Here is a 13,228-nt window from a genome sequence, read left to right as displayed (position 1 = left end):
AGAAATAAAATCCCAACTGTACGTTCACCTCTCACTATCCTAGAACTTCTACTAACATATGAACTGAGGAGGCTCCCGCGAATAAAGTGTCCAATTAGCATCTAATAAACCTAAAGAGAATAAGTTTCAACCTAAACATATTGCGCACTTAAGCGTCATCTTGGGTCTATCTATACTCAGGAGTTATCACGGTACAGTGTAGGAGAGAGAGGGTCACAGCAGCAAGATTTGTGAGCTGTTGAGATACTGAGATACACACACATACATGAACCTTCAGCTTCCACACTGACAGACACTCTCTCTTTCTCTCTCTCTCTCTCTCTTTCTCGATGTCTTTCTCTCTCTCTCTCGATGTCTTTCTCTCTCTCTCTCGATGTCTTTCTCTCTCTCTCGATGTCTTTCTCTCTCTCTCTCTTTCTCGATGTCTTTCTCTCTCTCTCTCGATGTCTTTCTCTCTCTCTCTCTCTATGTCTTTCTCTCTCTCTCTCTCGATGTCTTTCTCTCTCTCTCTCTCTCTCTTTCTCAATGTCTTTCTCTCTCTCGATGTCTTTCTTTCTCTCTCGATGTCTTTCTCTCTCTTTCTCTCTCTCTCGATGTCTTTCTCTTTCTCAATGTCTTTCGCTCTCTTTCTCTCTCTGTCTCTCTCTCTCTCGATGTCTTTTTCTCTCTTTCTCTCTCTCTCTCGATGTCTTTCTCTCTCTCTCTCGATATCTTTCTTTTTTTCTCGATGTCTTTCTCTCTCTCTCGATGTCTTTCTCAATTCAATTCAATTCAATTGACTTTATTGACATGGTAGGTTCGTTATTACTTACATTGTCAAAGTATACATATCGAAAAATAAAAATCAAATATATATGTATATATATACAAAATATATATATATTTATATATTTCTCTCTCTCTTTCTCAATGTCTTTCTCTCTCTCTCTCGATGTCTTTCTCTCTCTCTCTCTCAATGTCTTTCTCTCTCTCTCTTTCTCTCTCTCTCGATGTCTTTCTCTCTCTTTCTCTCTCTCTTTCTCGATGTCTTTCTCTCTCTCTTGATGTCTTTCTCTCTCTTTCTCTCTCTCTTTCTCAATGTCTTTCTCTCTCTCTTTCTCTCTCTCGATGTCTTTCTCTCTCTCTCCCGATGTCTTTCTCTCTCTCTCGGTGTCTTTCTCTCTTTCTCGGTGTCTTTCTCTCTTTCTCGATGTCTTTCTCTCTCTCTCGATGTCTTTCTCTCGTCCAGTATCTACAGTGCATTCTGAAAGTATTCAGACCCCTTGACTTTTTCCACATTTTGTTACGTTACAGACTTATTCTACATAAGTATTCAGACCCTTTGCTCTGATACTTGAAATTGTGACTTGTTTCAAAGCCACTCCTGCGTTTCTTGTCTGTGTGCTTAGGGTCATTGTCCTGTTGGAAGGTAAACCTTCACCCCAGTCTGAGGTCCTTATCGGTGTGGAGCAGGTTTTCATCAAGGATCTCTCTGTACTTCGCTCTGTTCATCTTCCCCTCAATCCTGATTAGTCTCCCAGTCCCTGCCGCTGAAAAACATCCCCACAGCAAGATGCTGCCACCACCATGCTTCACCGTAGGGATGGTGCCAGGTTTCCTCCAGACATGACGCTTGGCATTCGGGCCAAAGAGTTCCATCTTGGTTGGACCTTATATACACAGGTGTGTGCCCTTCCAAATCATGTCCAATCAATTGAATTTACCACAGTTGGACTCCAATCAAGTTGGAGAAACATCTCAAGGATGATCAATGGAAACAGGATGCACCTGAGCTCAATTTCAAGTATCATAGCAAAGGGTCTGAATACTTATGTAAATAAAGTATTTATTTTTTTAAATTCTTAATACATTTGCAAACATTTCTAAAAACCTGTTTTCGCTTTGTCATTATGGGGTATTGTGTGTAATTTAAAAAATATTTAATCCATTTTTAGAGTAAGGCTGTAACGTAACAAAATGTGGAAAAAGGTCTGAATACTGTATATATGCCTCCATCAATAGAATGAAGACATGGACACGTGTTCAAAGTTCATTTGTTATAAACAAATCAATTTAATCAATTAAAAAAGCTGATCAGCAGTGAGTGTTGCAGCAGAGATGATAGAAATTCCCCAGTGGCCCAGCGGTCTAAGACCCTGCATCTCAGTGCAAGAGGTCTGAGTGACTGACAGTCACTCCTTGTCTCATCCTTGTCTCATCGTTTTTACCTACCTACATAGTAGTGAGACTCCAGGATGATTTGGAGTCGACGATCAAGGAGTCAAGGAATCAATTATTTTGTAGTCGAATCTCCACCTCTACCTACCTAGGAAGTTGTGTCTTGTCACTGTGGCCTTGGCTGGCTGCAAGCACTTCAAAATGCATTTATATATATTTTTAAAATAAACACAATATAAATAAAAGCTTTGATTGTTTGTTTGATTGACTGACAGGTAAAGTCGTGATCCACATAATTGAAACAGCTAGTCATTCACACTGTAATCCATACATCTTAGTTTCACCTACAGTCGTATTTGGTACTTTTATATCACATAGGTACATGAAGTAGACTGCTGAGGAAAACATATTGTGTACAGGCTGTGCAGAATACTGTGGTGGTCTTGTGTTTGGATAACAGTAGTCATTCAGATTCAACCATAATAATAGTCATCAATATAAAGACAGGACTTTGCCTGTTACTACCAGGCCTTTGGCATCAACTGAGGGTTTGAGACTGAGGAACAGTCATCATGGTTATAACTATGAACCCGAGAGGTCCTATCATGGTTATAACTATGAACCCGAGAGGTCCTATCATGGTTATAACTGAACAGGCGTCATATCATGGTTATAACTATGAACAGAAAGGTCATATCATGGTTATAACTATGAACCCGAGAGGTCATGTCATGGTTATAACTATGAACCTGAGAGGTCATATCATGAATATAACTGAACAGGCGTCATATCATGGTTATAACTATGAACAGAAAGGTCATATCATGGTTATAACTATGAACCTGAGAGGTCATATCATGGTTATAACTGAACAGAGAGGTCATGTCATGGTTATAACTATGAACAGAGGGGTCATATCATGGTTATAACTATGAACAGATGTCATATCATGGTTATAACTATGAACCCGGAAGGTCATATCATGTTTATAACTGAACAGATGTCATATCATGGTTATAACTATGAACCCGGGAGGTCATATCATGGTTATAACTGAACAGATGTCATATCATGGTTATAACTATGAACCCGGAAGGTCATATCATGTTTATAACTGAACAGACGTCATATCATGGTTATAACTATGAACCCGGGAGGTCATATCATGGTTATAACTATGAACAGAGAGGTCATATCATGGTTATATCAACTACTGACAGAGCGGTAATCATGTTAAAAGCCTGTGTCTCAGCCATGCATGGAGTTTGGTTGACTCTGAGGAGAGAGACGTGGTCAATAGGAATTCACCGAAGACCGTTGTTCGCTGCAATTCAATGTGAACGACATCTCAGAGGGTCAACAGGTCACAGCTGTGTGTGTGTGTGTGTACATTCTGTACCACGGAGGTGTTAGACCAGCTCTCAGTCCCTCAGTAGCATGTTGACTGTGTGTGTGTGTGTGTGTGTGTGTGTGTGTGTGTGTGTGTATACATTCTGTACCACGGAGGTGTTAGACCAGCTCTCAGTCCCTCAGTAGCATGTTGACAGTGTGTGTGTGTGTGTGTGTGTGTGTGTGTATACATTCTGTACCACAGAGGTGTTTGTCCAGCTTTCAGTCCCTCAGTAGCATGTTGACAGGGTGTGTGTTCTCTTACTTGCTAGATGGTTGGGTGTCTGTTCTCCATTCTAACCACCTGTGAGTATCTAGTGGTCGAGGTTCTCATTGGTCGGTCAGTGAGGTGACGGTCGGCAAAACGCCGTCATGTATTTCTTCATTGAACCTTTATTGAACCAGGTCGTTGAGTTCAGAAGACTTGTTTTACCAGAGACCTGGTTGTGTTCTATTCAACCACGTTCAGACCGCGTTCAGACCGCGTTCAGACCGCGTTCAGACCGCGTTCAGACCGCGTTCAGACCGCGTTCAGACAGCGTTCAGACCGCGTTCAGACAGCGTTCAGACCGCGTTCAGAGAGCGTTCAGACAACGTTCAGACCGCGTTCAGACAGCGTTCAGACCGCGTTCAGACCGCGTTCAGACAGCGTTCAGACCGCGTTCAGACCGCGTTCAGACCGCGTTCAGACCGCGTTCAGACCGCGTTCAGACCGCGTTCAGACAGCGTTCAGACCGCGTTCAGACAGCGTTCAGACCGCGTTCAGACAACGTTCAGACCGCGTTCAGACAGCGTTCAGACCGCGTTCAGACCGCGTTCAGACCGCGTTCAGACAACGTTCAGACCGCGTTCAGACCGCGTTCAGACTGCGTTCAGACAGCGTTCAGACCGCGTTCAGACAACGTTCAGACTGCGTTCAGACTGCGTTCAGACTGCGTTCAGACAGCGTTCAGACAACGTTCAGACCGCGTTCAGACCGCGTTCAGACCGCGTTCAGACCGCGTTCAGACCGCGTTCAGACCGCGTTCAGACAGCGTTCAGACAACGTTCAGACAACGTTCAGACAGCGTTCAGACCGCGTTCAGACAACGTTCAGACAACGTTCAGACAACGTTCAGACCGCGTTCAGACAGCGTTCAGACAACGTTCAGACAACGTTCAGACAACGTTCAGACAACGTTCAGACAACGTTCAGACAACGTTCAGACAACGTTCAGACAGCGTTCAGACCGCGTTCAGAGAGCGTTCAGACCGCGTTCAGACCGCGTTCAGACAGCGTTCAGACCGCGTTCAGACAGCGTTCAGACCGCGTTCAGACCGCGTTCAGACCGCGTTCAGACCGCGTTCAGACCGCGTTCAGACCGCGTTCAGACCGCGTTCAGACAGCGTTCAGACAGCGTTCAGACCGCGTTCAGACAGCGTTCAGACCGCGTTCAGACAGCGTTCAGACCGCGTTCAGACAGCGTTCAGACCGCGTTCAGACCGCGTTCAGACCGCGTTCAGACAACGTTCAGACAACGTTCAGACAGCGTTCAGACTGCGTTCAGACAGCGTTCAGACAACGTTCAGACAACGTTCAGACAGCGTTCAGACCGCGTTCAGAGAGCGTTCAGACAACGTTCAGACCGCGTTCAGACAGCGTTCAGACCGCGTTCAGACCGCGTTCAGACCGCGTTCAGACCGCGTTCAGACCGCGTTCAGACCGCGTTCAGACCGCGTTCAGACCGCGTTCAGACAGCGTTCAGACCGCGTTCAGACCGCGTTCAGACAACGTTCAGACCGCGTTCAGACCGCGTTCAGACCGCGTTCAGACCGCGTTCAGACAACGTTCAGACCGCGTTCAGACTGCGTTCAGACTGCGTTCAGACAGCGTTCAGACCGCGTTCAGACAACGTTCAGACTGCGTTCAGACAGCGTTCAGACAACGTTCAGACAACGTTCAGACCGCGTTCAGACCGCGTTCAGACAGCGTTCAGACAGCGTTCAGACCGCGGGGACCATTTAGCAGGACTGGTCGCCACAACCAGATCAACATCTAAATAATCAGTTGATCCACTGTCCTGAGAAACCTTCTCCTCCTCCTCTTCTCCTCTCTCCTCCTCTCCTTCCTCCTCCTCTCCTTCCTCCTCCTCCTGTTGTCTCGTCTTCCCGCGGTGGCAGAGGCCAGACTTGGCAGGCCCCACCATGGCGAGGAAGATGGCGCCCAGGCCCATTCCCACAGCACAGGAGTAGAAGGCTGAGCCATAGTTCTGGGTCTTGTCCACCAACAGGCCTGGGGAGAAAACACAGGAGGCAACGTCAGAGACGCCTAAAGATCTGCCAAGACCCTTCAAGATCATCAGGTTGGCGCAGCAGCAATCAAAAGCTTCTAGATTAGTTCAAGACAGGATTACAGACAGACAATGAAAGGATTCACAAAGACAGATATTCAGAGAGGAAGAGAGGCAGAGAGGGAGAGGGAGAGAGGCAGAGAGGGAGAGGGAGAGAGGCAGAGAGGGAGAGAGAAGACTAAGATCCAGACAGAGTCAACCATCTAGAGTCTCTTACCCCCCAGCGGTGGTCCGGCCAGCCCAGCAAAGCTCTGGATACACACATAGACCCCCACGGACGAGGGCATCCTCTCTATGCCCACCACGTAATCCTCTGCCAGCATGGGGATGTGGGTAGAACCCACGGTGCCCATCAGGAAGCCATAGAGACAGCAGCAGGCTGCCAGGCCCCAGAACTCAGTCACCAGGGCGAAGGCAAGCAGCACCAGACACAGCAGAACTACACATCCCAGAAGCACATGGGTCTTACGCATCCGCACCTTGTTTAAAATGACCCCGATGGACAGGCGCCCGCAGACCTCGGACACCGCCATTACAGAGAGCATGTAGGCCGACTTTTCTGGGTGGACGCCGCGGCTCTTACTGAGTTCTATGATGTAAAGTGACGGGGCGAAGAACCCCAGCGTGGCGAAGAGGCCAAACAGAGAATAGCAGATGAACGCTCCATCGTTTAACACTGAAAGGTCTAGGAGTTTAGGTCTGGAGGGTTGGACAAGGGGACCCACCTCACCCTGCTCTTTCTCCCCAGCCTCCAGCTGATTCAGTGGGGTTCCAAGGGTTGCCTGTCCACCCTGGTTCTTCTCCCCCTGGTCCTCCATGAGGGCCCGGGTCTCAGAGGGGTCCTGTGTGGCTGTGGTGGCCCGGAGGTCAGCACTGGAGGCAGACAGAGAGGTGACCCCGGAATCCCCTGACTCCTCAGACTCCTCAGACTCCTCAGAGCTAACGTTGGTCTGGGTGTCCTCATTTTCCAGCTCGTAGATCGTCTGCAGCTTAACGGACAGCTTCTCCTTATTGGACACCTCCCCGGACACTTCCTGGTCAGGTCTGATGATGATTGGTCGAAGCAGAGCGCCGCAGCCAATCACGGAGGCCTGCATGAGACCGATGACAATGAAGCAGCGGCGCCAGCCGATGGTCTCCTTCAAGGCCATGAAGGCTGCAGAGGAGGAGAGGAGATGTGTGCTTTTAAATGACTGTTAGAAACGCTCCTCCACAATGCTTCAGGTATTATTTATAGAACAGTATCAGTCACTATATCTGCCTTTGAGATTCATTAGTCTGTCTGAAATGTCACCCTATTCCTTTATATAGCACCCTACACCCTATGGGCCCTGGTCAAAAGTAGTGCACTACCATCGCAGTGCTAGCTGCGCCACCAGAGTCTCTGGGTTCGCGCCCAGGCTCTGTCGCAGCCGGCCGCGACCGGGAGGCCCGTGGGGCGACGCACAAGCTAACCAAGGGGTCGGGTGCACGGTGTTTCCTCCGACACATTGGTGCGGCTGGCTTCCGGGTTGGAGGTGCGCTGTGTTAAGAAGCAGTGCGGCTTGGTTGGGTTGTGCTTCGGAGGACGCATGGCTTTCGACCTTCGTCTCTCCCGAGCCCGTATGGGAGTTGTAGCGATGAGACAAGATTGGATACCACGAAAATTCGGGAGAAAATGTATTTTACATTTGTTTTTTTTTAAGTAGTGCACTATATAGGAAATAGGGTCTCATTGGGCCCTGGTCAAAAGTAGTGCACTATATAGGGAATAGGGTGCCATTTCGGACACACATGAAACCACAACGTACCTGGTGCGAAGGCAAACATGGCAAAGGACTCCCCTGAGGAGGCCAGGGCGGTGACCAGGGACCTCCTCCTGTTGAAGTACTGAGACAGGATGGTGATGGTGGGCAGGATGGTCAGGCAGTACCCCAGACCTGGACACATTACAAAATGACAACATGTTATTGTTGACGCAATCTGGAAATCACATGATTAACATAAAAGCAAACAACATGAAAACAGGATTACAGGAGTACCTTGTCATCAAGATCATGTCAAATAGGGTTTACAAAGTGAATACAGTCACAGTGCAAAATGCCGCTGCCGCTTTCACGTTTCAGTCCATGTCTTAGATATATACACATCATTGGTCCAGCAGAGGACACACAGAGGGGTGTGACAGCCAATGGCACTGCGGCAAGGTCATGGGGTCAGAGGTCAGAGGTCAGGGTCGACAGGTCACTCTGATGTCAGAGGTCAGGGTTGATAGGTCACTCAGGCTTGTTGTCGTGGTGACTGCTGAAAGAGGACGTAGTTAAAAACAAGAAGAGAGAAGACAGAGGTTGTTAAGTTAGCTGCTGTCTGTTTTGAAGGAAGGTGGAGAGTTATTTACTGGGACAGCTAGCAGTGCTTCGTTCTGGAAAAGAAAAGTTATTTGGATCGGATCTGAAAGGAAATATTGGTTTATTTTGGACAATTTTGAGAATTGTGATTTTTCTGTTGTGCAAATGTGTCCTACAGACTCAAGATGGGGGAGTTTAGGCCTCATTGATACCACACGTTTCATTCATATCTTTCGATCTGAATTGAATAGAGCTTTGACAGTGGGGTTGGGAGTTTTTACCCCACAAACACAGGCCGGGTCTGGAAGAGACGGACATCAGTCAGTCAGCCTCATGCACTGCTAGGAGTCCCTTGTTTCATTCAGATCTTTTTCAGCTGGAATTCTAAGCATGATGTAACAGCTAAACATCATTATTCTCCTTACATGTTCAAGGTGTTTCTAATGAATTTCACATATGTATCACAAGATAGACCATTGCGGGAAGTAGTGGTGTGTGTGTGTGTGTGTGTGTGTGTGTGTGTGTGTGTGTGTGTGTGTGTGTGTGTGTGTGTGTGTGTGTGTGTGTGTGTGAGTGAGTGTGAGTGTGTATAAAGTAGTTAGATCGTTACCTGAGACGATGCCGATGGTGACGTACATCTCGTTGATGGAGGAGACGAAAGCAGAGCTGATGGTTCCCAGACTGATCAGAAAACCCCCAAACATCACTACGGGACGGTACCCGAACCGGTTACTGAGCACCGTGGCCAGAGGGGCTGGAGGGAGAGAGAGAGAGGGGGGAGAGGGGGAAGAGGAGAGGAGGGGGAGAAAGGGAGAGAGGGGGAAGAGGAAAGAGAGGGAGAAAGGGAGAGAAAGGGAGAGAGAGGGAAGAGGAGAGAGAGGGAGAAAGGGAGAGAGAGGGAAGAGGAGAGAGAGGGAGAAAGGGAGAGAGAGAAGAGGAGAGAGGGAGAGAGGGAGAAAGGGGGAGAGGGGGAAGAGGAGAGAGAGAGGGAGAGAGGAGAGGGAAGAAAGGAGAGAGGGAAGAAAGGAGAGAGGGGGAAGAGGAGAGGACTGTTAGTTTTACTACAGACATGTTTTTCATTTACCTTATACACTATTTAATGAAGTAGTTGATTGACACAGTTCAGTGAGTAGGATAGATTCTGTGTCTAAATACTGTTCACACAGATTTACTGGCCCATATTCATAAAGCCTCTTATATGAGTGCTGATCTAGGATCAGGACCCCTGTCCATAAAAATCTGATCCATCTAAAAGGCAAAACTATTCCTAGATCAGCACTGCTACTCTGATCCTAGACCTGTGAATATGATGATAAAGAGGCTCTCCCTGAACCACCTGTGAAGGTGAGGATGATTAAGAGGCTCTCTCTGACCCACCTGTGAAGGTGAGGATGATAAAGAGGCTCTCCCTGAACCACCTGTGAAGGTGAGGATGATTAAGAGGCTCTCCCTGAACCACCTGTGAAGGTGAGGATGATTAAGAGGCTCTCCCTGAACCACCTGTGAAGGTGAGGATGATTAAGAGGCTCTCTGACCCACCTGTGAAGGTGAGGATGATTAAGAGGCTCTCTGAACCACCTGTGAATGTGAGGATGATTAAGAGGCTCTCTCTGACCCACCTGTGTTGGCGAGGATGATTAAGAGGCTCTCTCTGACCCACCTGTGGAGGTGAGGATGATTAAGAGGCTCTCTCTGACCCACCTGTGAAGGTGAGGATGATTAAGAGGCTCTCTCTGACCCACCTGTGAATGTGAGGATGATTAAGAGGCTCTCTCTGACCCACCTGTGAAGGTGAGGATGATTAAGAGGCTCTCTCTGACCCACCTGTGAAGGTGAGGATGATTAAGAGGCTCTCTCTGACCCACCTGTGAAGGTGAGGATGATTAAGAGGCTCTCTGACCCACCTGTGAAGGTGAGGATGATTAAGAGGCTCTCTCTGACCCACCTGTGAAGGTGAGGATGAAGACGCAGATTGCGATGACCCAGGATACTCTGCTGTTGCTCTCCCCAAACTCTGTCATGAGATCCTGGAGGAACACCCCCAGAGACTTGATGGTCCCGTAAGTAAACACCTCAACGAAGAAGAAGGCCACGGCCACCGCCCAGCCCCAGCCTCCGTCTGGCACCGCCTCGTACACACATGGACCACCGCACCCCCGCACCGCTGACTTTAACCCCTGCATGGCTGGGTCTGAGCACCTGGGAGAGAGGGACAGAGTGTCAATCAGGGAACTTTTAAAGTTTTTCAATAACTTTTAATGTTTCTTCAAGTGTAGTCAAGCGCTAGGATGAAACTGGCTCTCATGAGGACCACCACAGGAAAGGAAGACCCAGAGTTACCTCTGCTGCAGAGGATAAGTTCATTAAAGTTACCAGCCTCAGAAATCGGCAATTAACTGCCCTCAGAAAACAGACACATCTCAACATCAACTGTTCAGAGGAGACTGCGTGAATCAGGCCTTCATGGTCGAATTGCTGCAAAGAATCCACTACTAAAGGACACCAATAAGAAGAGACTTGCTTGGGCAAATAAACACAAGCAATGGACTGATGAGTCCAAATTTTTGATTTTTGGTTCCAACCGCCTCGTCTTTGTGAGACGCAGAGCAAGTGAACGGATGATCTCTGCATGTGTGGTTCCCACTGTGAAGCATGGAGGAGGTGGTGTGATGGTGCTGGTGACACTGTCTGTGATCTATTTAGAATTCAAGGCACACGTAACCAGCATGGCTACCACAGCATACTGCAGCGATACGCCATCCCATCTGGTTTGCGCTTAACGGGATTATCATTTGTTTTTGAACAGGACAATGACCCAACACACCTCCAGGCTGTGTAAGGGCTATTTGACCAAAAAGGAGAGTGATGGAGTGCTGCATCGGATGACCTGGCCTCCACAATCACCCAACCTCAACCCAATTGAGATGGTTTGGGATGAGTTGGACCGCAGAGTGAAGGAAAAGCAGCCAACAAGTGCTCAGCATATGTGGGAACTCCTTCAAGACTGTTGGAAAAGCCTTCAAGGTAACTACCTCATGAAGCTGGTTAAGAGAATGCAAAGAGTGTGCAATGCAGTCATCAAGGCAAAGGGTGGCTACTTTGAAGAATCTAAAATCTATGATGATTTGTTTAACACTTTTTTGGTTACTACATGATTCCATATGTGTATTTCATAGATTTGATGTCTTCACTATTATTCTACAATGTAGAAAAGGGAAAGGGAGAGAGGGATAGAGAGAAAGAGACACTGGCATGCAAGCAAATACAGGTGTACACACACACACAATAACCATAGCCTCCAGACCTGGCACATATATAGGAACACAGCCAGAGGAAAGACACATACGAGCATATAGTGGGCTGTTGGGCGTTCTCAGACTTAGGGCGTTCTCATACATCTTTTGTTTGCTTAAGTTTGAATCAGAGTTCTCTCTATAGATTTCTATCTCTCTCTGTTCATATATATATATAGGACTAAATGTTCCTGTAGTCTTCCAGTCATTGTGCTAACGCTAGTTAGCATTGGCTCAGTTAGCATTGGCTCATAAAACCACCTATAACTTCCTTCATACTGGACGCAAAGACATACAAATGGTATCCACTATGGTATTCTGTTGCAGCTAGCAATATTCATAAAGTAAGTATTTTTCACCTAAAAAAATCCCCCAAAATATTTATTAAAAAAACAACGCGGAAGCCCTGCAGTACCTCCGCGGACCCATAGAGGGTCACGGACCCCAGTTTGAAAACCCCTAGGCTACTACTGGTAAGTCATCACTAAGCAACGCCCTGGCCTTGGAGCTACACTAAGCAGTGAGCATCACAGCTTGCTTGGCAGCTGAGTGACTTGTTCACATCGCGTGAGTGACTTCACGTTGAAATATAACATACTTACCAACAGAGCGACGATCAGTCTAGTCGGAAAAGTGATCGACACAGAATAGTCGACTGTCGAATATAATGAACAGGTTTTAATGGCAAAATGAGCAACTAGTTTATCGGTATGTTATTTCTATGTTCTCCCTATAACGTTAGTCTACCAGCTCTGTCTCTTCCGCTTCCGACCAGACGAATCGATGTTCTGGACTAAAGCAACATCTTTTTAAGCCTGATGTAAAAATGTCCTTTTGTCCGATCCACAAGGAGAATCATAGTTTATTATGTTTCCCTGGTTACTGTATCTGTCCTCTCTTTCTTGAAGGCATAAAACACATCTGTGTCTTCTGTTGAGTAAATCAACCGTTTCCTTATTTCCTTACTGTTCTGTCAGCTCTTTATAGCCTACCGGCTCGAGCCGGTCTTCAAGCGGGGGCGCGCAAATACTGCTGTAGCCTTTTTCTCAAGAGCGCGCAACCCTGCGTTATGCTTCCACGATACTGTGCGTTGTCACACTTCAATACCATTAGATCTGTGAAGTAGTCTGTAGGCCTAGGCCTACGCCTACGTGGTAGCCTAAAAAAGTAGCCTACTGGATGCATATTGTAATACTATTATCTATTTCACTTGCTTTTCCAATGTCAACATATGTTTCCAATGTCAATAAAGCCCCTTAAATTGAAATTGAAGACAAATAAATTATCTCCATCTCTTTCTTATTATTGTATGAATAAAAAAACAGAGTAACACGCATACATTCCCTTTACATTTTAGTCAAATTAATAAATAACGGTTATATGTATTTTTACTGGTAGCCTATGCCTGTTTTGTTATCTCCTTCACTGCAGTGACGTTGCCTACTCTCGAGCTTTTGTCGAGAGCGCGCTCTTTGGGGAGCGGACTGATGAAATAGCCTTTCCTGGAGCGCACGTGCGGCTAGAGACTCCCTGTCTGGGTGGAACAGGTTTATTCCAGTTCTGAGCCAACAACGCTCACTTATACAACATTTAATATCGCAATAACATCCTTATCTAACCGGTGTTTTGCTGCCAGAAATTTATATGAAATAGCCAGGGATGAGGGTAATTCTCCAACAATGCCCGTGCATAGATGTTCCGTCCTGTGTGAATGTAGGTAGTGGGTCTCATA

At 47.0% G+C, this 13,228-nt stretch overlaps 1 protein-coding gene across 2 annotated transcripts; it reads right to left on the bottom strand.

Annotated features, from left to right (window-relative positions):
• Positions 1 to 2,021: 2,021 nt before the first annotated feature.
• Positions 2,022 to 12,610, bottom strand: slc16a6b (solute carrier family 16 member 6b). Of its 2 annotated transcripts, XM_055898467.1 has the most exons (6): positions 12,099 to 12,610; positions 10,149 to 10,402; positions 8,814 to 8,957; positions 7,667 to 7,795; positions 6,094 to 7,032; positions 2,022 to 5,818 (listed from the first exon to the last, which is right to left on the bottom strand). In XM_055898467.1, exons 2-6 carry the CDS (start codon positions 10,384 to 10,386, stop codon positions 5,508 to 5,510), a joined length of 1,761 nt encoding a protein of 586 aa, XP_055754442.1. In that variant the 5' UTR covers positions 10,387 to 10,402; positions 12,099 to 12,610; the 3' UTR covers positions 2,022 to 5,507. The 2 variants fall into 2 exon arrangements, with proteins under 2 accessions (XP_055754442.1, XP_055754443.1); XM_055898468.1 differs by lacking the exons at positions 10,149 to 10,402; positions 12,099 to 12,610 and adding an exon at positions 9,540 to 9,770.
• Between the last annotated feature and the right edge of the window lie 618 nt (positions 12,611 to 13,228).

This window comes from Salvelinus fontinalis, chromosome 34, assembly GCF_029448725.1.
Source record: "Salvelinus fontinalis isolate EN_2023a chromosome 34, ASM2944872v1, whole genome shotgun sequence".
NCBI lineage: Eukaryota > Metazoa > Chordata > Actinopteri > Salmoniformes > Salmonidae > Salvelinus > Salvelinus fontinalis.
This window is presented reverse-complemented; position numbering and strand designations above follow the sequence as displayed.

Bases quoted from the DNA above. Each gene is read 5' to 3' on its own strand.
- slc16a6b (XM_055898467.1), bottom strand. From the start codon at position 10,386: ATGCAGGGGTTAAAGTCAGCGGTGCGGGGGTGCGGTGGTCCATGTGTG. The intron at 8,958-10,148 runs GTGGGTCAGAGA...CTCTCCCTCCAG, and splicing joins CTTCATCCTCACCTTCACAG to CCCCTCTGGCCACGGTGCTC. The intron at 7,796-8,813 runs GTAACGATCTAA...TAATGTGTCCAG, and splicing joins CACCATCGGCATCGTCTCAG to GTCTGGGGTACTGCCTGACC.